At 44.1% G+C, this 27,644-nt stretch overlaps 1 protein-coding gene across 1 annotated transcript in view; it reads right to left on the bottom strand.

The window, feature by feature from the left end:
- The window catches only part of SEL1L3 (SEL1L family member 3), a 56,146-nt gene extending 34,397 nt beyond the window's left edge, over positions 1-21,749 (bottom strand). The window contains exons 1-9 of the mRNA XM_077814609.1: positions 21,464-21,749; positions 19,932-20,058; positions 17,945-18,066; positions 16,230-16,345; positions 13,696-13,751; positions 12,270-12,402; positions 3,251-3,383; positions 2,248-2,394; positions 1,438-1,649 (exon numbers count right to left, since the gene is read on the bottom strand). Of these exons, the coding sequence (XP_077670735.1) occupies positions 1,438-1,649; positions 2,248-2,394; positions 3,251-3,383; positions 12,270-12,402; positions 13,696-13,751; positions 16,230-16,345; positions 17,945-18,066; positions 19,932-20,058; positions 21,464-21,734 (1,317 nt within the window). The 5' untranslated portion in view covers positions 21,735-21,749. The remainder of the gene's footprint in view (positions 1-1,437; positions 1,650-2,247; positions 2,395-3,250; positions 3,384-12,269; positions 12,403-13,695; positions 13,752-16,229; positions 16,346-17,944; positions 18,067-19,931; positions 20,059-21,463) is intronic.
- Between the last annotated feature and the right edge of the window lie 5,895 nt (positions 21,750-27,644).

The raw sequence follows: 27,644 nt of genomic DNA, 5'->3' as shown, positions 1-27,644 counted from the left end.
TGCTGTTTAGTGCAGATGCTACTCCTGGGACAACCAAAAGGCATCAGCTCATAATTGGGGTGCTAAGGGTGGGATTTTTGTAGGCTCTCAAAACTCTGCTCTCATTGAAAAATCTCACCGTGAGGGTCTGCCTGCACTAATGACTTATGGCTGACAAAGGTTATCAGCAGTCGATTCCCCAGGCTGCACTTCAGCTGGGACTGACAACAGCACTGCTAGTGCAGATTGGACACAACCATTCTTAGTACTCCGCCGGTCTCAAGGGTGCCTCTGTAACGGTGCTGAAATCAGTTTTGTCCCACCTGCACTACCCATTTAAACTAGTTTCAACAATATTTGAAGGGGACCCAGGAACTTATTGTTAGCACTGGGCATATTTGTAGTTTAGACAAGACCTAAGTCTCAGTTTCTCTTCCCTGAACAGGATGTGGTAAACTTTGCCTCAGATTAATGTCTTGGGAGCACCATTTAACTCCACCTCCTAATATAATGACACGTTCTACAGTGACATTAGGCAGCCCCACCATTCTTGAGTATTTTATATTATTGTACCATTTCGTAATTAAATGGCTATCGGCAAGTTCATTATAAAACAGCCTCCAGTTTCACACATATATCTTTCTCCTTCTCAGATCCTCCTCCTCTTTTATTTGACACTGTGAAATTATGAGGATATTTCTGACCTTATGATTAATTTGAAAAATTTTGGAGTTCAGATGCTTTTCTAAAACTTTTGTGGCGTTTTCCCTCTCAGCCCAGTCTCAGTATCATGTCTTGTTCACAACAGATCACAGGATTTCTTTCCCTTCTAGTCCTATACAACTTTGTTCCTCCAGGAGACCCCCCGCTATGCCCCACCTAGTGCCAAGATTTCTTGAATGGGGAATCCCTGTGACTTGCTGTCCCCATCAGCTCAAGGATATTTTCTTCATCACAGGTTTCGGGGGCCGACTAACAGATCCACTTCCTCCAGTCTACATTTCTGGGGGCAGCAAGCTGGCCCGCACTCCCATCTGGAGTTAAATGTGGATGACAAGTAGGCCCGCATCATATCTCTTCAGTGGCCTGCAGGACTGTCCCTCTATCCCAGCTCACTTTGTCACCCTCTTTTAGGAGTGACCAATCAATGCATTTCTCCATTCTGTAGCAGTGGGACAGAGAAGTTCCTCCATTAGGCTCCACTGCTTTTAGCCCCATAGTGTATCAGGGAATTCAGAAATATCTGTGGCCAGCTGCCCAGTAAAGGGGTAAGGTAGAGGGAGCCTATTGGCCATGCCATGAAAAGGAGACCAGATTTGAGATGGGGAAAGCTACCAAAATTTCTTTCCTGTATTTTTTCTTCAAATGGCCAAGTTTCACTCTGGCAACCTACTGTGTAAATTGCTTTTGAAGGTAACTAATTTCATCTGAGATGATCAGACACATTGAATACATTACCTGCACAGGGTCTATGGGCACAGCTAGTCCCGTTTCAAAAATAACTGCAAGGAAAAAGGAAGCTTTGTGGTATCCACAGCAGCTGGAATCCATCAGAAAAGGGATGGAGGAGCTCATGTAGTATAGACCATCAGCCCTGGAAAGATTTTTTGCAACCTTCTCAAATATCCTCCGGCCAACTTCTAAAACTGTATTGTTTTGGTCTTCTGACACTAAAAATACATCACAAAGTAGATGCACAATTGTTATATGTGAAAACAGTTTAAATCAAAATGTTGACGGTGCAACTCTGTGATTTATTTTTACTGGGACAAATTCTATTATCCTTACTCATGCTCAAAAATACTTTACTTCTCAGGAGTACCACTGAAATAAAAGAAATTCCTAGAAGAGTAAGGTACTACCCAACATGAATAAGGTTAAATCACAACCTGGCCCAGTAGGAATAAGTCAGACAATTTCACAATGTAAATCAATAGGACTTGTTGAAGAGTAAGGTACTAGTCAACATTAATAATGGCGGCTGAAGCTGGCCCATAGTCATTACCACTCCATAACTGAGCATTTAAACAAATTGCCCACATTTTGGCCAAGGACACTAAAACCCTGCGTGTTTCTGTATTTCCATCTTTTACATTGTGTCCATTCCTCATTTGCAATGTGATACAGACAAATTACAGGTTAACCTTGACACTCCATCCTTAAGTGATGTGAAAAAAACTTCTGCAACATGAGGTAAAGTCAAAGTGTGCCAGCTTCTAAGGGACACTGTATAGTAATTTCAGAAAGACAAGATAAAGGCATGATTACCATCAGATGGACTGAAGTCCATCTCTCGCAGCAGGTTGAACAAGCTGTGGTATTTCTCCCTTAGCTCTTTGCCCCAGATGAAGGCATCACACTTGATCTTGCCCCCATACTTGTAGTTCAGCTCTGAATAATAGTTTTCACGGATACCTGAACAAAGTGAGAAATCAAGGAAATGATCTGACCTGGGAAATGAGCTGGTCTTTGGAGGAAGCTTATCTTTAAAAGATGTCGCTGTGGTGGATGAGAACGTGGTATATAGGATGGGAAGAGGAAAGAGGCAGGAAACAGAGTGAAAAACTGATAATGTCAGTACAGCTCATTTAAAACAAATATAAATGATTTATTATAACCTCTTCCATATCTTGCAGGACATATAATAATGTTGTTCATACTTGACGTCCAATATGTGTTCTTGAGTGCTATAATAATTAATGTTGTGTTACTCCACCAGTATGGAACAGAATAGATGCTTTGATATGAATTTTGTCTCTCAGCTGCTTCACATTGAGTAACTATGGAACAGATCTTCCAGCATTACACAAAAGTTGTTGGGAATTTTAAAAATATGTATGTAGTTGCAGCTATTTGCTTTCTTGTACTGTAAAACATCATAAATTTGATGTAACACTGAGAACAAATTTGTATAACCAGCCAAAAGAAACTTACATAGATATAGAACAGAAGAGAGGGATTTGAGTGGCATATCATATTAGCCTGGAATCATTTTATTGTTCTTTTTATTTGTCTTTCTTCTTAAGGGAAAAAAAATCAAAAACTATATTGGAAGGAAGGCTTTCCAGCACTGAGCAATACAGTTTTACCTTCCAGCAAGCATGCTGCAGAAGACAAATTAATTTTCTTCTTATTAAGCACATGGTGGAATTTATATTTCTTTTTTTTATTAAAATCATCATCTAGTCACACTCTGTTTGTGATAAAAGCAAAGCAGGAGACCTCAAGAACAAGGCACACTAATAATCAGATCCTGAAGTTCAGTACTTACAATCTTTTTGCACTGCTTGGCCTTGCTTTACAAGGTGTCCATACCCAGATACTATTTCATGGATGTCTGCACATCTCTCATAGTAGAGTTCAATCTGTTCCGTAATTTCTTTGTCATAAAGAGGATTAGAAATCTAGACAAAGGCAAATGGCATGCTGGTAACTACAATAGTTGTGACTTTCTGCATTCTTCTAAAAAGAAAAGGAATACTTGTGGCACCTTAGAGACTAACAAATTTATTAGAGCATAAGCTTTTGTGAGCTACAGCTTACTTCATCAGATGCATACAGTGGAAAATATAGTGGGGAGATTTTATATACACAGAGAACATGAAACAATGGGTGTTACCATACACAGTGTAACAAGAGTGATCAGGAAAGGTGAGCTATTTCCAGCAGGAGAGTGGGGTGGGGTGGGGTGGGGGGCGAACCTTTTGTAGTGATAATCAAGGTGGGCCATTTCCAGCAGTTGACAAGAACAGTGGGGCGGGGGGGGGGAGGGAGGGGAATAAACAAGGGGAAATAGTTTTACTTTGTGTAATGACACATCCACTCCCAGTCTTTATTCAAGCCTAAGTTAATAGTATCCAGCTTGCAAAGTAATTCCAATTCAGCAGTCTCTCGTTGGAGTCTGTTTTTGAAGTTTTTTTCTTGAAGAATTGCAACTTTTAGGTCTGTAATTGAGTGACCAAAGAGATTGAAGTGTTCTCTGACTGCTTTTTGAATGTTATAATTCTTGACGTCTGATTTGTGTCCATTTATTCTTTTACGTACAGACTGTCCAGTTTGGCCAATGTACATGGCAGAGGGGCATTGCTGGCACATGATGGCTTATATCACATTGATAGATGTGCAGGTGAATGAGCCTCTGACAGCGTGGCTGATGTGATTAGGCCCTATGATGGTGTCCCCTGAATAGATATGTGGACACAGTTGGCAACGGGCTTTGTTGCAAGAATAGGTTCCTGGGTTAGTGTTTTTGTTGTGTGGTGTGTGGTTGCTGGTGAGTATTTGCTTCAGGTTGGGGGGCTGTCTGTAAGCAAGGACTGGCCTGTCTCCCAAGATCTGTGAGAGTGTTGGGTCGTCCTTCATGATAGGTTATAGATCCTTGATGATGCGTTGGAGAGGTTTTAGTTGGGGGCTGAAGGTGATGGCTAGTGGCGTTCTGTTATTTTCTTTGTTGGGCCTGTCCTGTAGTAGGTAATTTCTGGTACTCTTCTGGCTCTGTCAATCTGTTTCTTCACTTCAGCAGGTGGGTACTCTAGTTGCAAGAATGCTTGATAGAGATCTTGTAGGTGTTTGCCTCTGTCTGAGGGGTTGGAGCAAATGTGGTTGTATCATAGAGCTTGGCTGTAGACAATGGATCGTGTGGTGCGGTCTGGATGAAAGCTGGAGGCATGTCGGTAAGTATACCGGTCAGTAGGTTTGCGGTATAGGGTGGTGTTTATGTGACCATCGCTTATTAGCACCGTAGTGTCCGGGAAGTGGATCTCTTGTGTGGACTGGTCCAGGCTGAGGTTGATGGTGGGATGGAAATTGTTGAAATCATGGTGGAATTCCTCAAGGGCTTCTTTTCCATGGGTCCAGATGATGAAAATGTCATCAATGTAGCTTAAGTAGAGTAGGGGCATTACGGGGACGAGAGCTGAGGAAGCGTTGTTCTAAGTCAGCCATAAAAATGTTGGCATACTGTGGGGCCATGTGGGTACCCATAGCAGCGCCGCTGATTTGAAGGTATACATTGTCCCCAAATGTGAAATAGTTATGGGTGAGGACAAAGTCACAAAGTTCAGCCACCAGGTTTGCCGTGACATTATCGGGGATACTGTTCCTGACGGCTTGTAGTCCATCTTTGTGTGGAATGTTAGTGTAGAGGGCTTCTACATCCATAGTAGCTAGGAAGGTGTTTTCAGGAAGATCACCGATGGATTGTAGTTTCCTCAGGAAGTCAGTGGTGTCTCTAAGATAGCTGGGAGTGCTGGTAGCGTAGGGCCTGAGGAGGGAGTCTACATAGCCAGACAATCCTGCTGTCAAGGTGCCAATGCCTGAGATGACGGGGCGTCCAGGATTTCCAGGTTTATGGATCTTGGGTAGCTAATAGAATACCCCTGGTCGGGGTTCTAGGGGTGTGTCTGTGCGGATTTGTTCTTGTGCTTTTTCAGGGAGTTTCTTGAGCAGATGGCATAGTTTCTTTTGGTAACCCTCAGTGGGATCAGAGGGTAATGGCTTGTAGAAAGTGGTGTTGGAGAGCTGCCTAGCAGCCTCTGGTTCATATTCCGACCTATTCATGATGATGACAGACAAATTTATTAGAGCATATGCTTTCGTGAGCTACAGCTCACTTCATTGGCTGCATAGAGTGGAAAATATAGTGGGGAGATTTTATATACACAAAGAACATGAAACAATGGGTGCTGCCATACAGACTGTAACAAGAGGGATCAGGAAAGGTGAGCTAGAGTCGGGGGGGGGGACGGGGGACACGGACCTTTTGTAGTGATAATCAAGGTGGGCCATTTCCAGCAGTTGACAAGAACGGGGTGGGGGGGGGGGGAATAAACAAGGGGAAATACTAACATGGCTGCTTCTAAAAAGAGATATCATTGAGTCTGAGTTTAAGGTCAGAAAGGACCACCAGATCCATCGAATCTGACATCCTGTATATCACAGGCCAGAACCAGCCCACTAACCCCAGAAACCAAAATTAGACCAAAGTAGTACAGCCCACAGATTTTACAGACTTGATGACAAAATAAATCCCGGTTACTAACTTTTCTATAACTGTTATTCTTCAAGATGTATTGCACATGTCCATTCCAATGTAGGTGTGTGCTTGCTCCAAGCACAGCCGTTGGAAAGTTTTCCCTCAGTGATATCCATCGGGTTGGCACTGGTGCCCCCTGGAGTCGCACCTCATAGCACTGGTATAAAGGGTCCTGCTGATCCACAGCCCCCTCAGTTCCTTCTTGCTGGCCGACTCTGACAGAGAGGTAGGAAGGAAGGTCTTGGAATGGACATGTGCAACGCATCTCAAAGAACAACAGTGACAGAAGGTTTAGTAACCATTTTTTCTTCGAGTGCTTGCACATGTCCATTCCAATGTAGGTGACTCCCAAGTAGTTGTGCAGGCGGGGGGTTCAGAGTTTATTGACATGCTGATTATGACACCACTCGGCTAAATCCAGCTTCATCTCTGGCCTGTTGGTTGATGGCGTAGTGAGACCCAAAAGGGTGAACTGATGATGATGTTGCCACTCTACAAGTGTTCTGGATAGGAACTTGTGCTATGAATGCTGCCGAAGAGGCTTGGGCCCTTGTGGAATATGCTGTCAGGGCAGGTGGGGGCAGGGACCTTTGCCAGGTTGTAGCATGTGTGGATGCAGGAAGTGATCCATGGTGAAATTCTCTGAGCTGAGACAGGAAGACCTTTCCTCCTCTCTGCAATGGCTATGAACAGTTGAGTAGTTTTCTGAAATGGCTTAGTCCTTTCTATGTGGCAGACCAGTGTGTGTCTGACATCTAGTGAGTGGAGCCTCTGCTCTTCCCTGTTCGAAGGTGGTTTTGGATAAAAGACCGGTAGAAAGATATCCCATGGATACTATGGAACTGTGAGACCACCTTTGGAAGGAAAGCTGGATGAGGACACAATTGGACCTTGTCCTTGAAGAATACAGTGTTTGGTGGTTCTCAAGTGAGGGCCTGGATCTCTGACACTCTTCTGGCAGAAGTAATGGCCACTAGGAAGGTCACCTTCCAGGACATGTAGAGCAGAAAGCACGTTGCCAGTGGCTCAAATGGGGGTCCTGTCAATTTCAACAATACCAGGTTGAGGTCCCAGGGAGGGATTGGTTGACATATCGAGGGGTGCAATATAACAAGGTCTTTAAGAAACCAATTACAGATGCTGTTTGAAAACATGGAATGGCCATTGGTGAAAAGCTAAGATTGTGGCCAGATGGACCCTAATAGATGATATGGTTAGATCTTGTTGCTTCAGGTGTAGTAAGTAGTCCACAATGAATGGTATTGCTGATTGCGTAGGCAAGACCTGGTCGAGAACCTCTTCCACTTTGCCAGGTAAGTAGCTCTGATGGACAGCTTCCTGCTCCCTAGTAGACCTCGTGCACCTGCCCTGACCATGCTAGCTCTGTGGGGTTCAGCCATGGAGCATCCAGGCTATCAGATGAAGGGACTCGAGGTTCGGGTGATGCAGGCGGCTGTGGTCCTGGGAGATCAGGTCTGGATACAGAGGTAGAAGGATTGGTATCTCCATTGAGAGTTCTAGGACTGTGGAAAACCAGTGCTGGCAGGGCCAGGCAGGGGCTATCAGGGTGACTCATGCTCTGTCCATTCTGATTCTCAGCAAGACCTTGTGAATGAGAGGAATGGGAGGAAATGCATAGAAGAGATGCCCCATCCAAGGAAGGAGGAAGGCGTCTGCGAGAGATCTGGAGCTGTGACCCAAGAGGGAGCAGAATTAGAGACACTTCCTGTTGTGCCTTGTCGCGAACAGATCTATCTGGGGAGTTTGGAAAATGGTGTTCATAATATCTAAATGAATGGACCACTCGTGGTGGTTTGGAGAAGGATCTGCTGAGGTGATCTGTTAGCTCATTCTGCAATCCCAGCAGATAGGAGGCCTTGTGATAGATCAAGTGGGCTATGTAAAACTCCCACAAGTGAAGTGCTTCCTGGCACAGGTGAGAGAAGCACCCTCCTCTCTGCCTGTTGATACAAAACATCGCCGTTGTGTTGTCTGTGAGAGCTGACATGTTCTTGCCTGCCACATGGGGCTGGAATGCCTGGCAAATGACCTGAGCAATCTGATATTGATGTGCAGCAAGAGCTCTTCCGGAGACCAGAGGCCCTGAGTTCTGAGGGAACTCAAGCAAACACCCCACCATTGCTGAAGCATCTGTAATGAGAGACACTGATGATTGGGGTCTTGAGAATGGGACTCTTGCATGCACCGCCAATGGGTCTAGCACCAATTGAGGGAGGCGATCACTGACAAGGGAACTGTAATAACTGTGGCTAAATGGTGTTGGTTTGGCAAGTATACGGATGCCAGTCACACCTGGAGAGGTCTGAGTTGAAGTCTTGCATGCTGCACTACATAGGTGCATGAGGCCATGTGGCCCAGGAGCTTCAAGCAGTTCCTTGCTGTCATGATGGGTGATCTCTGAGGCTCTCTATAAGCATCACTATTGCTTGGAACCATGCTTCTGGGAGAAAGGCTCTGGCTTGGACAGAGTCGAGGATCACTCCAATAAACTCTGTCCTTTGAGCGGGAAGAGGGTAGAGTTCTGCGTGTTTATAAGCAGACCTAAGCCCTGGAATACTGACTGGTTTAACTTTATATTGGACGCCACCTGGCTCTTGGTGTGACCTCCGACCAGCCAGTTGTCGAGGTAAGAGTAGACCTGAATCCCTTGCCTCCTCAGGAAGGCTGTGACTGCCATGCACTTTGTGAACACCTGAAGGGCCGCTGTCAGGTCAAACGGAAAAGCCGCAAATTGGTAGTGCATGTGGCTCTCGATGAACCTGAGGAACCTTCTGTGTTCCTGAAAAATCAAGATATGGAAGTAAGTGTCCTTCAGATTGGACATACCAGTCCCCTGGATCCAGGAAGGGAATGATGGAAGCCAAGGAGACCATGTGGAACTTTAGTTTCTTCATGTATCTGTTGAGCTTTTGCAGGTCCAGAATTGGTCTGAAACTGTCATTGGCTTTTGGGATTAGGAAATATTGGGTGTGGAACCCTTGGCCCCTTAACTCTGGTGGAACCTCTTCCATGGTTCACACACTTAGGAGCGACTACACCTCTTGGGCTAGAAGATGCTCCTGAGACAAGTCCCTGAAGAGGAGCAGGGTGGTGGGGGAGAATAAGTGAACTAAAGGGTATATCCTAATGCTATCATGCTTCGCACCTAGTGGTTTGTTGTATTATGGGCCCATGCCTCATAGAAATGGAATACACAGTCCACAAAAATACTGGGGAGGTTGGATCCAAGTTCTGTCCTGGTACGTCGTCCCCGAGTGACCCATCAAAAGGGCTGCTTGGACCCACCAGTGTGTCTGGATGGGAGCAGGCCTGGATGCGGATGAGGACTGTGGAGGATGTCTTCTCCTAAAGCCCCTGCTCCTCTTCCTGTGAGAGTCCTGCAGGGCAGGTGGCGGGAAGAATTGAGAGGCTGGTTGAGGCTTATTTATGTTTCCTTGTGGGTGCTGGTGTATAAAGACCTAGGGACTTCAGGGTGTCCCTGCCGTCCTTTAGGCTATGCAGCATGGAGTCCATCTGCTTGGAAAAAAGCAACATGCCCTCAAAAGGAAGGTATTGCAGAGTCTGTTGAATCTCATGTGGTAGGCCTGAGGACTGAAGCCATGAGCTTCCACACATTGCCACTGCTGAGGCTATAGATCTGGCTGCAGAGTCAGCTGCATCCAAGGCTGCTTGAAGGGACGCCTCTGCCACTGATTTGTCTTCTTCCATGAGAGCTGAAAACTCTTATCGGGATTCCTAGGGTAACAACTCCTTCAACCTCAGCACAGAGTCTCCAGGAATTAAAATCATATTTGCTCAGCAGTGGTTACTGGTTCACGATCCTGACCTGAAGGTCACCTGTTGAATAGACTTTCTGCCAAAAAAGTCTAATTTTTTGTCATCTTTGGCTTGGGTGATGGCCCTTGTACCTTGTTGCTCTCACTCATTGGCTGCTGACACAACCAAATAGCCCGGTTCTGGATGTATATATAAGAATTCATAACCCTTAGCTGGGAAGAAGTACTTCTTTTCAGTCTTCTTTGCTGTCGCTGAATGGACACTGGGGTCTGCCACAATGCTTTGATGGGGTCCATAATGGCCTCATTAAGAGGCAGTATCACTCTTGATGGGCCCGTTGACATTAGAATACCTGGCAAAGCATGGGAGGATTCCCTGACCTTCTCTACCTGAATCCCCAGGTTTTGGGCCTCTCTCTTAAAGAGCTCCTAATGAGCCCTACAGTCAACCTGAGAGGGCACTATATCTGCTTCCACCACTGCCTCATCAGAAGAGGAGGAAGAAATGGTAGGAGGCACTGTTCTTCACCTTCGGCACTGGATAGGTCTCCAGGTGCTGGCTCTTGGTACTGGATCCTGCTCTGAGTGGCACGGTGGTAGTGCTCTGGACTCAGATGCCACAGAGTATGACCTTCTGGACCGGGGCCCCTGCATTGGTGGGAAAGCCCACAGGTTCCAGAATGACCATTGTGCTGGCATCTGCCACCACTCCTGTGGCCACGCCATGGGTGGGATGCCTTGGCCCGGGTCCATAGGAGGATAGTGCCAACTGGAGTGATGGTGTCGGCTTTGGCAAGAGACTGCCTCCAAGTCCAACTCCGAAGACTTCTTTGCTGCAGACCGGGGATGTATGGTGCTGATCGGTGTCAGTGACCAGTGCTAAGAGGGAGGAGATTGGGGTTGGGCCATAATGGTTTCCCTTTGAAAGGCACCTGAGACCTAGGTGCCACAGAGGTCCCTTCATTTGGTGCTGTTGCTGTCAGCTCCTGAATAGCCGGAGACGCCGGTACAAGCAGTGAGAGTAAGTCTCTTGCTGCAGCGAATGCCTCTGGTATTGACTGTACTGCCAAGGCACCAGAACTCTGGTGGCTCTCCTGCATTGTTGAGTCCATAATGGTACCCGCTCTGGGGCTGGAGTCAATGGCACCACATGGCTGACGTGGGTCACACTCTACTCTCCCTGCCCTGCCGACCTCGGGGTTGGGGATAGACCTCTGTCAGTCTTCTGATAGAGGTCTGATAGAGGAATGGCAAACGGTGCCGAGGTTCTTTTGCAGGAGCACTTTTCTTCTGCATTGGACATGGCTCTTGAGATGTGGATGGAGCTTCTCTCCTTGGTACAGTTGATGAAGAACAGCGCCAAGGGTCCCGAACAGCAGCCGGGGAGCTCCTTACTGAGGCTGAAGTGCTCGGTGCCAAGTCCGAGTGACCCAGCTCCAAGGGATGTCTTAGCGCTACTTCCATGAGGGTAAATTTCAGTCTGGTGTCTCTACCCTCTCTGGTGCGGGTTCTGAAGTCTTTACAGATCTTACAAAGTTCCTGCATGTGATCTTCCACCAGGCACTCAAGGCAGCTGGAATGGGGATCACTCACAGGCATAGGCTTGTGGCACAGGGCTTAAAGCTCAGAGACCAAGTTCCAATAACCTAACTATCTAATAACAGAAACAAATTGCAAGGACGAGGTAGTTTCAGCAACCGTCATAGGTGGTAAGAAGGAACTGAGGGGGCTGTGGGTTGGCAGGACCCTTTATACCAGTACTATGAATGCAAAACCCTAGGGGGCACCAGAGCCGACCTGACGGACACCACTGAGGGAAAATTTTCCAGCGGCTGTTCTCGGAGTGAGCACACCCCTACATTGGAATGGACATGTGCAAAAATAAAGGATTATTTTCAACAAAACTGTATCATGTTTCGATGCATTTGTTTTGAGTCAGATGACATGATGCAGACCATGCCAAGCAGTCAGTGTAGACCAGGACACAACGGGATGAGTTCTTGACCCCACTGAAGTCAATGGGACATTTTCCATTAAGTTTAAGGGAGCCAGAATTTCATCCATTGTGTTCAATATCATGTCAGCTATACCTAAATAGCACTCGGCATTTTTCAATATCGAGATGCTTATTTGGGCCCTTATATATGGGATAAGGAGCCTATCTTTAGGTACCCCTTCATGAAAATCTATTAGCTGGTGTACACGTTTTGTGGGCATCTAAAGTAACTAGATCTTAACAGAACCCATGATCACATACTGATGAAACCCTCAAATTCAATAATGGTTGATGACGGGCTTATCATTTGCTGTGGCTTTAGTAAATACCAAGGATCTGATCTTGTCATCAGTCTGCACTCAGAACTCTCAGTGACATCCATAGGTGGAACTTCCATAGATAAAATGATGGGAGAACTCGGCCTCAGTAGTTTGACACAGTATGTCACTCTGTATACATTTACCTGTTTTGTTTCCAGAATATTAAGACGGTAGTATTTCACAGGTCCAAAGAACCCTTCAATGCCAGGTGCGTACCCACAGCCTCCAAGAACAAAGTATCCAGCCGTGTCGTCATAATAGAAATCTTCCCTAAAACTAGAAAACAAGATGCATAAATACTCTGAGTATTTGGAGTATGAAGCAAACAAGAACCCTGTGTCTCATACTTTGGTAGAGACTACCTTTAATTGATCCCAAACATCTATTTCTGTTCCCTATCCTTTTACTCTCTCTTTGGAAGTCAAGGCAGTTAAACTGAATTAAAACCACTTTAGTTCTGAATGAGCTTGTCTACACAGGGGTTTAATATGGTTTAACTAATCCACTTTTAAATCACACTTGTAGGTAATTCAGAATAATTTTCATGAGTGTCCCTGTGTAGACAAATCCATAAAAAAGATTTAACAAACATTTTGTTTCACAAACATTTTAGAACCGCTGATTTTTTTATCTGTTGACATGATTTGCACATTTGAGGTGTCTTTCTTTTTTTTGTGTTTTTTTTTGTGTCAATAAAACCCAGACAAAGATCTTTATTTTTATTTTTTATATTTATTATGAATCCATTGTCACAATGAATATCTGCAAATGCATCTTACACAGTTCACATTTTGTAAACAAGAATGGAGAGGAAAAAGAGTAAACAGCAAAGCTTACAATATAATGTGTTAGTACATAATCTCCTTTATTAAAGGAATCCTAAAATTCTTTGCACAAGAGAGTCAGTTGTATGCTAGAGGGAAAATGAATAATTTAACATGAGATTTTAAGAAGAAAAATGGTCCAATAGCTTGGAGCCAGGGATGGAGAAAGAGCAATAAGTCAGTGGGACAGTACAAATACACGAGCCACCCCCAACCGTGGACATGAGAGGCATGATCCTCATGCCACTGAAGTTGATGGAAATTTTGTCATCTACTTAAGAGGAGCAAATCTAGACCCTCGGGTGAAATCCTGGCTCCTTGAAGTCAATGTCAGTTTTGCCATTGATTTCAGTGAGGCCAAGATTTCACCGTAAGAGCCTGATTCAAAGCCCACTGAAGTAAATTTTACTCTATTAGTTTCAGTGGTCTTTGATCAGACCCTATGAATTAGACGGCAATACCTTTACTTATGTTGAGTAGTAACTTACTTCTCAAATAGTCCCATTGACATCAGAATGACCACTCATGATGTATTCAACATGTGTACAGGTAATGTAATCTAGCCCATGATTGCTGTAGTGACATGAGTGGGTGAAGAATAGTGTCAGAGAGGCAGGGTAGAAAGATTTGGAAATTCAGTTTTGGAATTTCAGTTACACCCCTCTTCCCTGCCCTCCCCTCCCCACCCATCCCCCACAACCAAACACAGACCACATTAGTATGCAAAGGGAAATGCTTCTCTTACTTAAAAGACTGATGCTGGTGCCTTTTCAGATTCTTCCCAACGCTGGTTATTTCTATCTAAAAGGATGGAAAATATTAAATGTCAGTTGTGATAGACTGCAAATTGCAAGCTAACTGCCATAATATTATTTGATATACAGTAACTCTTAGTTTTGAAAATTGTCGTTTGCGTCCTGCTGCATCTTTTGGTATGTTAAGAGGGACACTGTCAAATAGCTTAATGGGATTTTCGAAAACACCTAGTTGCTTTGGAAAATCCCGCTAAGTGGCTATCTACATCTTTAGATGCCTAAATCCCTTTAAAAAACTGGCCTCTAATCTCTTGATGCCTCGTTTCCCCATCTATAAAATGGGGATAATAATCCCTGCCTAATTGGTTAATGTTTCTGTGATACTCAGATACTACAGTGATGTGAGCCCTAGAAAAACTAAGAAATAAATAGCTACTCAATAGGGATTGCGGAAGGAGTGAGAGAAGGAGAGCAGTGTATAGAGTTTCTATTACTCTAAGATGATTTCTACACATACAAAAAAGCCATATTGTACTTGCTTGTGGTAAAACCTTGGGAAATGCCACAAAAGTTTACTGTGTGGTGTTTCCTCCTGATATTACCTCTGTAGGAAGATATGTGGAACTTGGCCTGTACACTCTATAGCAAAAGGGGGCTCCAGCCAACACAGAAACTGAGAGCTGTCCATCCATGCTTCTCTCCAATCTCCATTTCCCTAATGGCCCTAAGGCTCCCTTAGGAATCTGGCCTGACTTCACAGGTATTGGGCAGGGCACCACAAGGAACCCTGTCTTGGAGGGAAGGGGAGGAGTGTGCCTTGTAAAGCAGCTGTAGTGGTTTTGTGGAGAGACTTCTGCAGGGCTAGACCATGTCACACTGCTTCCATCCATCTTAGGTACTTATTGGCCCCCACAACAGTGTAATATCTGAATGCCTCACATAATATGTATTTACCCTCCCAACACCCCTGTGAGACAGGTGCTATTATTACAGATGAGCAATTGAAGCACAGCAAGACTAAGCAACTTGACTCTGGCTGAGCTGGGAATAGAGCCTGAATCTTCTGTGTCCCAGGTTACCACTCTAAGCATTTGACTGTCTTCCCGTCTGGCTTTGTTCCTCCTGCCTCAGGAGGAGCTCTGATGAACCTTTTTATGCTCCCTTCATATCAACCGATAGAGAAAAGCATGAGATTTTACTTCAAGTCTATGTGAACTCACTCTGCCCTAAGATTGCAGAATAATGTCTTGATTTAGCTATCCAAGTGACCAATAGGCAACCCTTCTCAAAAGGAAATGACTTATTCACCTTATGCTAATATTGATAATAACATTCACATCTGCACCTGAACTGGACTTCAGGCCAGGTCCATGCCTGCTTCCAGAAGTGGAGGCCTGAACTACACAGTGCAGTTTAAACATTTTTAAAAAGTCACCTAAAATGATTCAGAAACAAATGTTTTTTTTTTAATTTCCTATTAAAAAAAGTAGGTTGGAGACAGAACACATGTTAAAATGAGGTAGCCATTTAAAAATAAATATACATTTCTATCTGATTTTTTTTTGGCAAGAAAATCAGGCTACTTTGTGGAACCCTGACCTTTTCCTCCATTTATATATTTATATTATAGATGTCTGGCGTTAAGGTTGTACAAATGTTTTCATTTTAAAGTGTCATTTTCTGCCTTGTCAGTTTTTTACCGTTGGATCTAAACTGGTCAGTGTGGCTCTTTTAATCCATGAATTAGTGGGTTTTTTAAAACTTCGAGCAAAATCAATTCAGTCCTTTTCAAGAATGAAGAGGAAGAAAAAGATTTACACATTTAAACAAAAGATGCAAACATTTTTAAAGTGCTCTAGTGCCTTAGTGGTTCATGGTACAGACTAGAAATGGGGCAGGGAGAATGACCCAGATGTGCCTTTTAGTGGTCTGTTGAAAACTGGTTGTGATTTGTTAAAATTATAAGGGTTTAAAATATGTGTTTTGTCTGTGGGCAGTGGATTTTGTAATGTGATCTCTTAACAGCGTTCTACTGGTTCTCTGTATGGAAGCAAAGCTTAGAAAATTGCATAGGAGGTGGAATATTTTTTCTTTAGGCGTGAAAGAGGCTGGGAGATGTACTTCTGGGAAGGGTAGTTTTTAGATTACTGAGAGATGCAGGAGCTAGAGGAGGAGGGGGAAGTATACTTAATAGATGGGAAAACTGAGCCACAGAAAATCAGTCCTTCCTTGCACTGGAAAATGTTCTCTTTTCTAGCAGCAGCACAGCTACACTAGAGCTAGCAGTGACTAATGTGTGTGGATTTGTGATAGACATTGGCCTCTAAATCAAAAGACCTAGTTTCAAATCTCCGGTCTCTCATTCTTTTGCTGTGTGAAAACGTGCAAAGCATATAATCTCTCTTTGCCCAGTCTGTAAAAAGGGATAGTGGTGGCATAACCAAATATAAACAGCCCTCTGCAAACTCCAAACACTGTTACCTCATCTTAAACTACAAGATGGCAGCTGTGACACCACACATACCTGTCCTCCATTAAAGGAGAGATCTAGTCGAAACCACTGTTTCAGAGGAAGGCTGAAGCTAGTTTTCACTGCAAGGTCTTCTCCTTTGACAAGACGCATCTGTATATGAACATAACCTGACAAACACAGCAACAAATGAAAACACAGAAATAGTTAAAACCCACAAAATTATGAAAGCTAAGAACTGGCTTCCTAAATGTTGTTCACAATAACCCTGTCCTGCGAAGCAATACAATGGTAATTTGACGGTACTACTTAGAATCACAGAAGTTAGATTCACAGAGTCAGAGATTTTAAGATCAGAATGGAGTATTATGATCATCTAGTCTGATGCCACCCGAGAGAGGCTGACACCCTGCGTAACACAGGCCATAGAATTTCACCAAGTAATCCTTGCATGAAGCCTGCTCTAGTTGAGCTATCGCATATTTTTAAACAAAACCATCTAGTCTTGACTTCAAAAAAAGTCAAAAGAATCCACCAGATCCTTAAGTAAATTGTCCTAATGGTTAATTACCCTCACTGTTAAAAAATTTGCATTTTATGTCCAGGCTGAACTTGTCTAGCTTCAGCTCTGAGCCACTGGATCTTGTGATGCCTTTTTTCCAATTAAAGAGTCCTCAACTTTCAGAAATCTTCTTCCATCATATGTACTTGTAGACGATGATCAAGTCACCCCACAACCTTCTTTCGGATAAGATAAATAGACTGAGCTTCTTCCATCTCTCACTGTAAAACAGAACTTGAATCATTCTAGTACCACTTTTCTGAGCCCTTTCCAATTTTTCAACATTCTGTTTGACGTGTGGACACCAGAACGGGACACAGTATTTTAGTTCCAGTCTCATTAATTTCACATACAGAAGTAATACCATTTCCTTCCTTCCTCATTCTCTTGTTTACCCATGCAAAGACTATGGGCTTGACTACACTTACATTTTATAGCGCTCTAACTTGCTGGCTCAGGGGTATGAAAAATCACACCCCCCACCCCCGAGCGCAGCAAGTCAGAGCGCTTTAAAGCGCTAGTGTAAATAGGCTCCCAGCTGTACTCCCAGCGCTCGGAGCTAATCCCCTCATGGAAGTGGATTACCAGGAGACCTCTCTCCCAGCGCTTGCACGCGACCACACTCAAACTTCAAAGCGCTTCCCCGGGAGCACTCCCGTGACAGCACTTTGAAGTTTCCAGTGTAGCCATGCCCTTAGTTTGCCCTCATAGTCACAGCATGATGCCAGCAGCTGTGGAAAAGACCTATAATATTTCGTTCATCCTCCTGAGAGTGTGGGATTGTTCTTGAAAATAAAATCAGAAAAGAAAACTGACACTTTCTGAGATAGCCCAGGCTGGATGCAAAGATTTCTATGGAAATACCGTAGATGCTCCAGGATTCCTGCTTCCCCTTGGTGCCCAGTGCCTAGAGGCAGCTGCCCCATGCAATAGCTGAATTTCTCCAGCCCTCTCTCACTATATTATGCTCATCTGCTTTTCTGCTCATCCTTACAGAGATTTCTGCACTCAAATTTAATTCTTCTTAATCTTATTCTAATAATACACTGGATATTTTTTGTTTCCAAACACACAGGGCCAAAATGGAGCATTCTGCCAGGCATGAGTTTAGTACAATAGGCCTGACAAAAATGTTTGTAAATGTTGTTCTTTGTTACGGGTCAGGGATAACACTATTTCTCCTCTGAAGGCCTTATGGTATTATTACCTTCTTCATTTAGAAATACAGCAGGGGTGCTATACATTTCTCCTGGGTCAATAAAGTAGAATATTCCACACAGATTCTTTTTGCAGTGACGGAGTAAATAAAGCCAAACTGAAATAGTGAACCTGCATGAGTAAAAAGAAACAAACAACCCACTCTGAGGATACAGATCATATCAATTTTTAAAATCTACATATTTTTAAAGGCACGTTTTCCACGTTAGTTTACCAAAGCTCATTTACTCTTGTGATCTTCAAAACAGAACACAGAGCAGTTACAACTGCTTGGGACAAAACAAGCCATTTCAGAGTCTTGCTGCTGAGATCTCCTCTTGGATACTCAGATTTGCATTGATGTAGCACTGAGAAGTCAGGTACAGTGCTTGATTTTTCCAAGTTATACAGTGATTAGAGAGGAGGAAAAAGTCTTTAGGGCAAGATTGTGACCAGCCCTTCTGCTGGTGCACCAGGGAAGGACACACTAGCCTGTCTTCTACTCTTGTGCTCCTGTGCAGGGGCCAATTATGGTGTGGCTAAGGAGCATAGTCCCGTCTCTCTCCTAGACCTCCCCTGGGTACCAGCTATCTGAAAGGAGGGGTGGGCTGAGACAGATGTCAACGGAGAGCAAATCTTCACAACCGGGGGCAAAAAGGAAAGATGTATTCACCTGCCAACCTAAGATTTGATAGTTGGGGGGATCTCTACAAGTGGGGAGAGGAGAGCACACATTCCTTCTGATGGCTGTCACAAGGCACACAGTGCAGGACAATGCTGACTGAGTCAGCACCCGCATCACTGTAAATCTCACTGTAAAATATAATTCTCTGGCAGGGAAAAATTCTGTGGCCAGTAGATGCTCCAGGATTCCTGCTTCCCTTTGGTGCCCAGTGCCTAGAGGCAGCTACCCCATGCAATAGCTGAATTTCTCCAGCCCTCTCTCACTATATTATGCTCATCTGCTTTTCTGCTCATCCTTACAGAGATTTCTGCACTCAAAGAAATCCCTGATTAAGACTGAAAGCTTCAGACTGTTGAATTTGGCCTGTTTGCTCCCCTCGAAGGTGTGGAGAGGAGCAAAAATTCACATGTAAATTGGGCTGTGGAGAAAAAGCTGTGAGGTAGCATGCTTCCTCTCCCACTCAGTGTGTAGCTATCAGCAGCTGGTTTGCCACCACAAAATACACAAGTGGTGTTCCATGTAAAAGAGGGGATGAGGCCTGGTGGCAGGGGAGTTAATAGTGCATATTCCCATCCACAGATTCTTAGAGGGGAAGTTGAATTCAGCTGCAGTGGATGAGCCACTGATAGCATGGCACATGAGCCAGCCATGCTACCAATTCTAAAGGGGCAAGGGGCTAGAAAGTGCATCAAAATAGAACTTCTACACATGGATGATTTAAGAGGCCTGTGTCTAGGGCCTCTAATTCCCGCAGATCCTCAGGATCAGCAAGTTTGGCAGTCACTCCTCCTGTCCTTTAGTACATAAGGGTAATATATAAATCTAGTGATCATTTTCCATTTCCATGACCATGTTGCACTGAGGGGAGGTCAGGGAGCAACAGGAGCCCAGGGAAGGGTAGGGATCCTCCTCGTTTCCCCTCAGATCCCTATGTGGAACCAAAGAGCAATGGGAGCCTGGGAAAGCTGCAGGAGGGGAGTTCTTCATGAAATACGACTTCTCTGCATATCTTGGAAAGGAGTTTAGAAGCTGGGAGCCTTACTTCCAGTGCTGCTGGAATGTTTAGAGGGAGCGGAGGATGGAAGAGGAGTGAGCCCAAGTTTATTTGGTGTTGCAAATCTCAGTCCCATCGTTTCTCCTCTGCTGAAAAAAACCCTTATAAACACCAGCAGGGAAGCTGCCCTATCACTTGCTTGAATTAGTGGAGACTGTGCCTTTAACTTGTGATTTTCTGTACAAGGGTGGCTCTGAGGACAGATTTTAGCAATTAGGAATTAAATATACTCATCTTCCATGATTTGCATTTGCTTACTTTGGGTAATCGATCTGATGCTGCCTGATTGTCTCAAGCTCTCTGTTGTGAAATCTCTTGAACTTCTTCACAATTCCTGTTTTCTCTCCGCTTGATGCATATGGAAAACTGAGGATCTCGACAGCATCTGCCAAATGTAATCATTCTTAGTCTGCCAAGAAATGTCAATTCACATTGACACCCCGCAATCGTACACTGTTAAATGTTTAAATGAAATATCTTGTAACATAGAACAAATGCTATGATCTAGTCAGCCCACAAATACACAACAAATCCCTAATGTTAGGTCAACTCTCCTTTATACAATACACTGCAGCCCAGGAAGAGCTTACTCATAGGAGGGAAAGAAGCATGGGGTCCATTTCTCATGGCTATTCTGAGGCTAGGATTAGTGGTAATGGGGTCACAAAATGTGGCAAAAATTCCAGTTGTTAGACACAGATCTGCCCAATAGGATCCTGAGGCACTTCTGACAGATTGTAGGTTTCCCTAGACATACTGAGACAGGTGGGTCAACTAGATTTCTACAGAGATATCCTGCATCCTGCAAGCTGTGTTTGTGGAACAATCATGGCTAAACCAAATCATGAGATGTCATCATGTTGCATCCCAGTGTGATGGCATACTTATCCAATGCCACACTGGATCACAACATACGTTGGCTGTACCAAGGAACACACTGAAAAAGAAGCAACTCTCGGGTCCCACACCCTTTGAATACATTATAGCAAATGCCCAGTTATAGTGGAGACAAACTTTTCGGTCACTATAATGGCCTCAAAACAGTTATAGACTATAATGTAAGTAAGAGCATACTAAACTACATAGGGACAAATTCTACCTTTAGGTACGAGTGCACTCCCATTGATTTCACTGGCAGAAGTACCCATGTAATTGAGGGCAGAACTGGGCCATAAAGGCCTAAGATGGCAAAAACTGTTCAGTTTCCGCGATAATAGACTTTTTTCTGAGATAGTGGGTCACCTTCTGTATTTACTTCTGTACTCCCACACAGTCTTCAATAGGGGTGGATGGGTGTAAATGAAAGCATAATCTGACTCAACATATGTTTTAACTCATTTCTGTTCCTTTCTAGGAAATTTAGAGGGATGCTTCAGATTTTATTTATAAATAAAGTGTAGCACAGCAAAACTACAGTTGCAGCTGAGATGGACATTGCATTCTAAACCCTATTTTCAGTTGTTTCTGTATCATAAAATGTTTCCTTCTGGGTTGAAATTTCACATACTCATTCTTAATCCAAAGGCTAGTCTTCTGTGTGGGGGGAGGAAGGGAGATCCATTTTAGGGCCTGATCCTATCATTCTTGTATCCATTGAAGCAGAGCGCATTGATTTAAATCAAGGCTATTTAAATCGCTGATTTTAATCATTTTGCTACCAAAAACAAATCCCTCTGGCAAAATATTTTTGCTAATAACTATAAATATACACTTTTATAGCAACTTATACAATGTGCCATTTTGGTCCCATCTTCGTTCTCTGAAAAAAGGAAACATGTAATTGTACCTACCAGTCTCATGTGGGCACTGAGGTATCCTGTTTGCCTGGAGCCTCCACATGTGCTCAGAGCTCCACTTAAAACATACTTTGTGATCTTTGTATGGACGCTCACAAGGTGGAACTGTTTCCAACAAAGTATAATTCCTGGCAACTGCCTGTAGGTAGCTTTCATCCTGCTTGGCATCATGGCCCTCAACAGGTTTGTGACTGATCCATGCATATAGTATCACAGTAGGCACTATTATAGAGCGTCTGATGAAATAATCATCTCTGTAAACCATGATGTTTGGAAATTTCAAATGCACTGTTTGAGTTCTACTTATACGAAGATGCTTCTCATTCTTCCATCTCTTCTTATACACTAACACACCAGTTCTGAACTCCGATGAGGCTACTGCTTCCAAAGTGACCGTGCAAGGCTTAGAACATAAATACTGAACTGAGACCTCAGAATCGTTAAGAACTCTTCTTTCTAAAATGTTTAAATGAATAAAATCTTCATAAGCTATGCTGTGGTCAGACTGTGGGATAACTGACGTTGTCAGGAGTGTCTCCCTTCCAAATGATGGCACAAAATTCTGGAAAAAAATTTTTTTAAACGTTATATCCACCTGCCTGACTTAAACTCTATGATTAATATATTTACAATAATGATTCATTGCATGTGTTTCTTCTCATTTTAAAATGTAAAATACAGTATTAGACACCCAAAATGTGAAGGCCCTTTCATACAGGAACTAGCTATGAATTATTAGAATTTTTAGGCTAATATTTGACCAGTTTAAATTCTTATAACTACATACACCAACAAATATACGTATAGATATATCCTGCAAATCTTACTCAGGTAAGATCCTATCCACCAGAGAAATGACTTACTCTAGGAGGCACTAAGCACATTTTAGGATCAGACCATCAAAACTCCTATTGTGATTTATAGGATTTGGACCCTTGTTTTGTTTTTGTTTAGTGGTGTTTTTGTCAGCTTCTTATAATACAATTGTAAAAATAAATTTTCCTACCACAGAAACATTTAAATTAGTCATCTGTAAAGTGGGGATAATACCTAATCCACTTCCCAATCACAGTTTTGTTAGGATTAATTAACATTTGTAAAGTATTCAAAAGTGCATTGCAAGAATGAAATACAGAATGGCAGTGCACTTACTAGTTGGAAATCTAGTTGGAAAGCACAGTCGTCATTATTTGCAGCAGTGTAGACTTAGGTGCTAATGCGTCAGGTCCCCTGCTCTGGTCAGACGGAACTGTTGCACAGAGTTTGCTCAGTCTGGAGGGGGGTCAGTTGGCCTTTCCTGTCTGAGTCTCCATAATAGTCCTGATCTGGACTATGAAAGTCTTTGTTTCTGTACCTCTGGGGTGTACAAGTTTCCCCTTATAGTTGGCCAGGCTAGCTGGTCTGGAGACCCCTTTTGGTGCTTAAGTCTCCATTGAGGGATCAGTAGGCGAACCTATGCCAACCTACTCCACTGGGTTCCAGCTCAGGGTTCTTAAACCAGGCAGGAACAATCAATTCTCTCCAATTTCTCCTGTTGTACCCAGAACTCCTTCCTACTTTACTTGGCTTTGTGGGCTTCTTCAGCCCATAGTTACAGTCATCCCTTGTCTGGGATTTTGTGCCTGGGCAGCTTGTCACCAATTTTCTGGCAGGACTTCCCTTCTCTAGCCTGCTAGCTCCTCTGGCAGTCTCCCCGCTCCTTTGCTTCACAGCTCCTTTATTCTTCCAGCTGCTGTGAGGCTGCCAGTCAGCACTGGCTATGGAATCTGCCAATATCCCTTGGTGAGATCTAAGGTCATTATATAATATGTGCTTGTCCTAGATGTTTGATGATGTTATCCACTCAAGACACTGGGTAAGCATGGAACAGCAAAAGTAAAACAGAACAGTGTCCTGCTAATTTCACATGCTAACGCTACACAGACTCAGGAAGACAACACTGCATTAGTTTACAGCTGATTCACATAGTTATTTTAACATCCACAAGGGCTACAAACTTTTTATTAATTGGAAGGGAGTTAGATTCCACTGAATTTGATGGCATTGGTTCTATTGCCATGCCAGATTTCAGGGGAAGCTTCCTATTCACCAGTGATGAGCAAGGAAGTTGATTTTCAACCTATGAAACATCATTGATACTATGCAACAAAAAAGAAAAAAGGCTGAATAGGCATTATTATAAATCATTCCATTAGTATCAGGGATGATGAGCGTGTCATTGGGGACCAAATTCAGCTCTGGAGAAACTCCACTGACCTCAATAAAATTGCACCTGTTTACACAAGATCTGAATATGGCCCATAGTCCTCTACTGTGCCATGCTGAATTTTAAGATATGTGCAAAAGCCCCAATATGAGAAATTCAGCACAAAGGGCCCAGTCCTGCTCCCATTCAGTATCAATAGCAAAACAATCCCCACTGACTTAAATTGGAGGCCAAAAGAGCAAAAGCAGAGTCCTGAAATTATGCCGCTTTAAGTTAATTTGTATAGTGGGTGCCATTAAAAACTCATTATTTACCACCACCTGGGTATCTACAGTAAAGATAGTATAGTCTTACACGTAAAAGAAGAGATACCACAGTACCACAATCCCTCTGGAATGGAAAACGTTGAGTTTTTAATGGCATCTACTGTACAAAGTTTTCTAATGCATTAACGGTATGACTCATCACTTCTTAGATCAATAATGTACACTGAGAAATAGTGAGTAACCCCTAGTTTCTATAGGAGGAAATAAATATATCTGGCCAAAATGAAGAGGATCCTCTTTAAAGGGTTACATTTTAAAGATCAGTATTGCCACAGAGTTAATCAATGTGACATTTCCCGCTTCACAATTTGTAACTCTTTTGTTGTCAGAGACAAAGATGGTAATCTAAAGCTTGACCTAAGACTATGCTGCAGAGGTAAACACAGCCCTTTCTGTATGGGTGGTGCAGGCAGAAAATATGTAATAATCTGAATATAATATAAGAGAAGAAACCAGGAGAAGTTTCTTTCCTTTTTTATGTGTAAAAAAATAATTACATACAATCATTTTAAAATGACGTCAATAAGAGTTATGTATGTTGCTTACGTAAGGACACAAGAATTTAGAAATCTGAGGCTAAATTTTTTAAAAAGGTATGGTCCAGATGTTCAGGTTCTTGAACCCACAATTGGGGCCAGATTTGGAAAGCTCCTATTTAGGCACCTACATAAAGGCAGATTTTCAAAAGCACTCAGGATACAGCAGCTTCCAGAGTGATGCTGATGTTTTTCCAACACTGATCTCTTCTGAAAATGTGGCTCTGACTGTAGGTGCGGAAAATCTTGTGAAAATCTTGCCCATGTAGTCTTCGTTAAGTATATATTACCAGATTAATGGCCCAGTTATCAACTCTCCAACTTTTACTCTCACACACTATCCTTAATCAAAATAGGAGAACCGGTTAAAGAAGATTCAGATAAGTTAGATGTATTCGAAGTTGGCAGGGCCTGATGAAATCCATCCTAGGGTACTTAAGGAACTAGCTGAAGCAGTCTCAGAACCCTTAGTAATTATCTTCAAGAACTCCTAGAGAATTGGGTGAACTCCCAGAGGACTGCAGAGTGGCAAACAAAGTAACTATCTTTAAAAAGGGGAACAAAGAGGACCTGGGAATTATAGACTAGTCAACCTAACTTTGATACTTGGAAAGATACTGCAACAAATTATTAAACAGTCACTTTATAAGCACCTAGAGAAATGGTTCTCAAACTGTGGATCGGGACCCCAAAGTGGGTCGCGACCCCCTTTGAATGGGGTCATCAGGTTGGCTTAGACTTGTTGGGGCCTGGGACTGAAGCCTGAGCCCCACTCCTCAGGGCCGAAGCCAAAGTGCTAGGGCTTCAGCCCTGGGCAGCAGGGCTCAGGTTGCAGGCCCCCTGACTAGGGGCTGAAGCCCTTGAGCTTCAGCTTTGGTCCCCCTGCCTGGAGCAATAGGGTTCAGGCTTCCTCTCTCCCTCCGCCCCCTCCCAGGGAAGTGGGGCTTGGGCAGGCTCAGGCTTCAGTTCCCCCCCTCCTGGGGTCGTGAAGTAATTTTTGTTGTTAGAAGGGGGTCGTGGTGGAAGGAAGTCTGAGAACCCCTGTCCCAGAGGATAAACAGGGTTTTAAGCAATGGTCAACAGGGATTTGTCAAGAACAAATCACGTCAACTGAAAAATGGGGAATAACTGTCTAGATAGTAGCAGAGCTGAAAAGGATCTGAGGGTTATAGTGAATCACAAACTGAAAATGAGTTAACAATATGAGGCAGTTGCAAAAAAGACTAATATCATTCTGGGGTGTATTAACAGGAGTGTTGTATGCAAGACTACTCTACTAGGCACAGCTGAACTACTGTGTCCAATTCTGGACAACACACTTTAAGAAAGATGTGGACAAACAGCAGAGAGTCCAGAGAAGAGCAACAAAAATGATAAAAGGTTTAGAAAACCTGACTTATGAGGAAAGATTAAAACAACTGGGCATATTTAGCCTTGAGAAACACTCAGAGGAGGGACTGGTAACAGTCTTCAAATATGTTGAGGGATGTTATAAAGAAGATTGTGATCAATTGTTCTTCATGTCCACTGAAGTAGGACAAGCAGTAATGGGTTTAATCTGCAGCAAGGAAGATTTAGATTAGATATTAGGAAAAACTTTCTAACTATAAGGATAGTCAATCTCTGAAATGGTCTTCTAAGGGAGGTTGTAGAATCCTCATTTTTGGAGGCTTTTATGAACAGGTTGCACAAACACCTGTCACAGATGGTCTAGGTTTACTTGGTCCTGCCTCTACGCTAGGGCTGGACTTGACTTCTTGAGGTCCCTTCCAGCTTTATATTTCTATGATTCAAGTTAATATAGTCCTATGGAAAATAGTGGGATTCTTCTTGTTTGGTGTTGTCCTGGAAGTGTGTTGGAGTGGATGGATGGATGGATGGATGGGGATGGGGGGTTACACGGGAAGTGTGCTGGGGTGGACAGAGGGGGTATTAGGGTGCAGGAGTGCATTAGGAATGGGTTGGAGTGGGTAGAGGGATGGAGGTATTGGAACTGCGTTGAGGTGGATGGAGGCATGTATTGGATCAGAGGACTGTACTAGGAGCATATTAAGGTGGACAGAGGTGTGTACTGGGTGTGTGCTGGGGTGGATGGAGAAGTGTGGAAGGGTGTATTAGCAACATATTGGGGTGGGTGGAGAGGTGTATGGGAATGGACAAGTATATAGGGAGTGTTGTGGTGGATGGAGGGTGTATTGGGATGGAGAGATGTATTGGGAGTGTGCTGGGGTGGATGGAGAGGTGTGCTGGGATGGATGGAGGCATACAGGGCGTGTGCTGGGGGGAGCATTGGGAGTGCGCTGGGGGGTGCACCGAGGGGTGTGCTGGGAGGAACGGGGCATACTGCAGAGCACAGCGGGGTCCTGCATAGCTTCCGGGGCTGGCAGCGGAGGATGTGCCTGCTGCGGGGCAAAGGAGCTGGCAGCCCCTCCCAGGGTGCTCCCGGCGGCAGGTCCCGGCCAGCGCCGCAGCGGGGTGGCGGCCGGTGTCCGGGGAGTGGGGGGAGGCGGGCTCACCAGCAGCCAGAGCAGGAGGAGGCCCCCATGGGGCACGGCCTGGGGCTCCGCTGGGTACCACATGGTTCCGATGGGGCTCAGGCGCCAGCTGCTCCCATGGGCGTCGCGGATGCCGCCGCTGACGGCGCGCGGCGGCTCGGTGCCGAGCGCGGAACTTGCTGCGGCGGGTCGGTGCCCAGGGCAGGGCAGGGCAGCCCGAGCGCGCGGCCGCCTGGGGAATCCGGCCACGGGGACTAGGTAGATCCTGCTTCCTGGAGGAGCTCAGCCTCCGCGGGGGGAGGAGGAGCCGCCCGGGCGGGGCTGGAGCCTTCAGGTTTTCTGGATTTTATTCTTCTGTAGACTTCCCATGTCAAGTCTGGTACATCACTTAACTTTGCTGTGCCCCAGGAACCCATCAGTCAAACTGGAATAAGTTGTAAAGCTTCATTAATTAATTCTAGTAAAGTGTTTTGAGAACATTTGTCACATCTCTATAGAAGTGCACATTATCATGTTATTAGTTATTAACCATAATCACAGAATCATAGAAATTACAATAAAAAAGACATTGCACGGGCTGAAGTCCTTGGTACATTTTATTACTATTAATTA

This window comes from Eretmochelys imbricata, chromosome 4 (assembly GCF_965152235.1).
Source record: "Eretmochelys imbricata isolate rEreImb1 chromosome 4, rEreImb1.hap1, whole genome shotgun sequence".
Classification (NCBI taxonomy): domain Eukaryota; kingdom Metazoa; phylum Chordata; order Testudines; family Cheloniidae; genus Eretmochelys; species Eretmochelys imbricata.
Note: the sequence above shows the minus strand (reverse complement) of the source record. Positions and strands in the feature narration are given on the sequence as shown.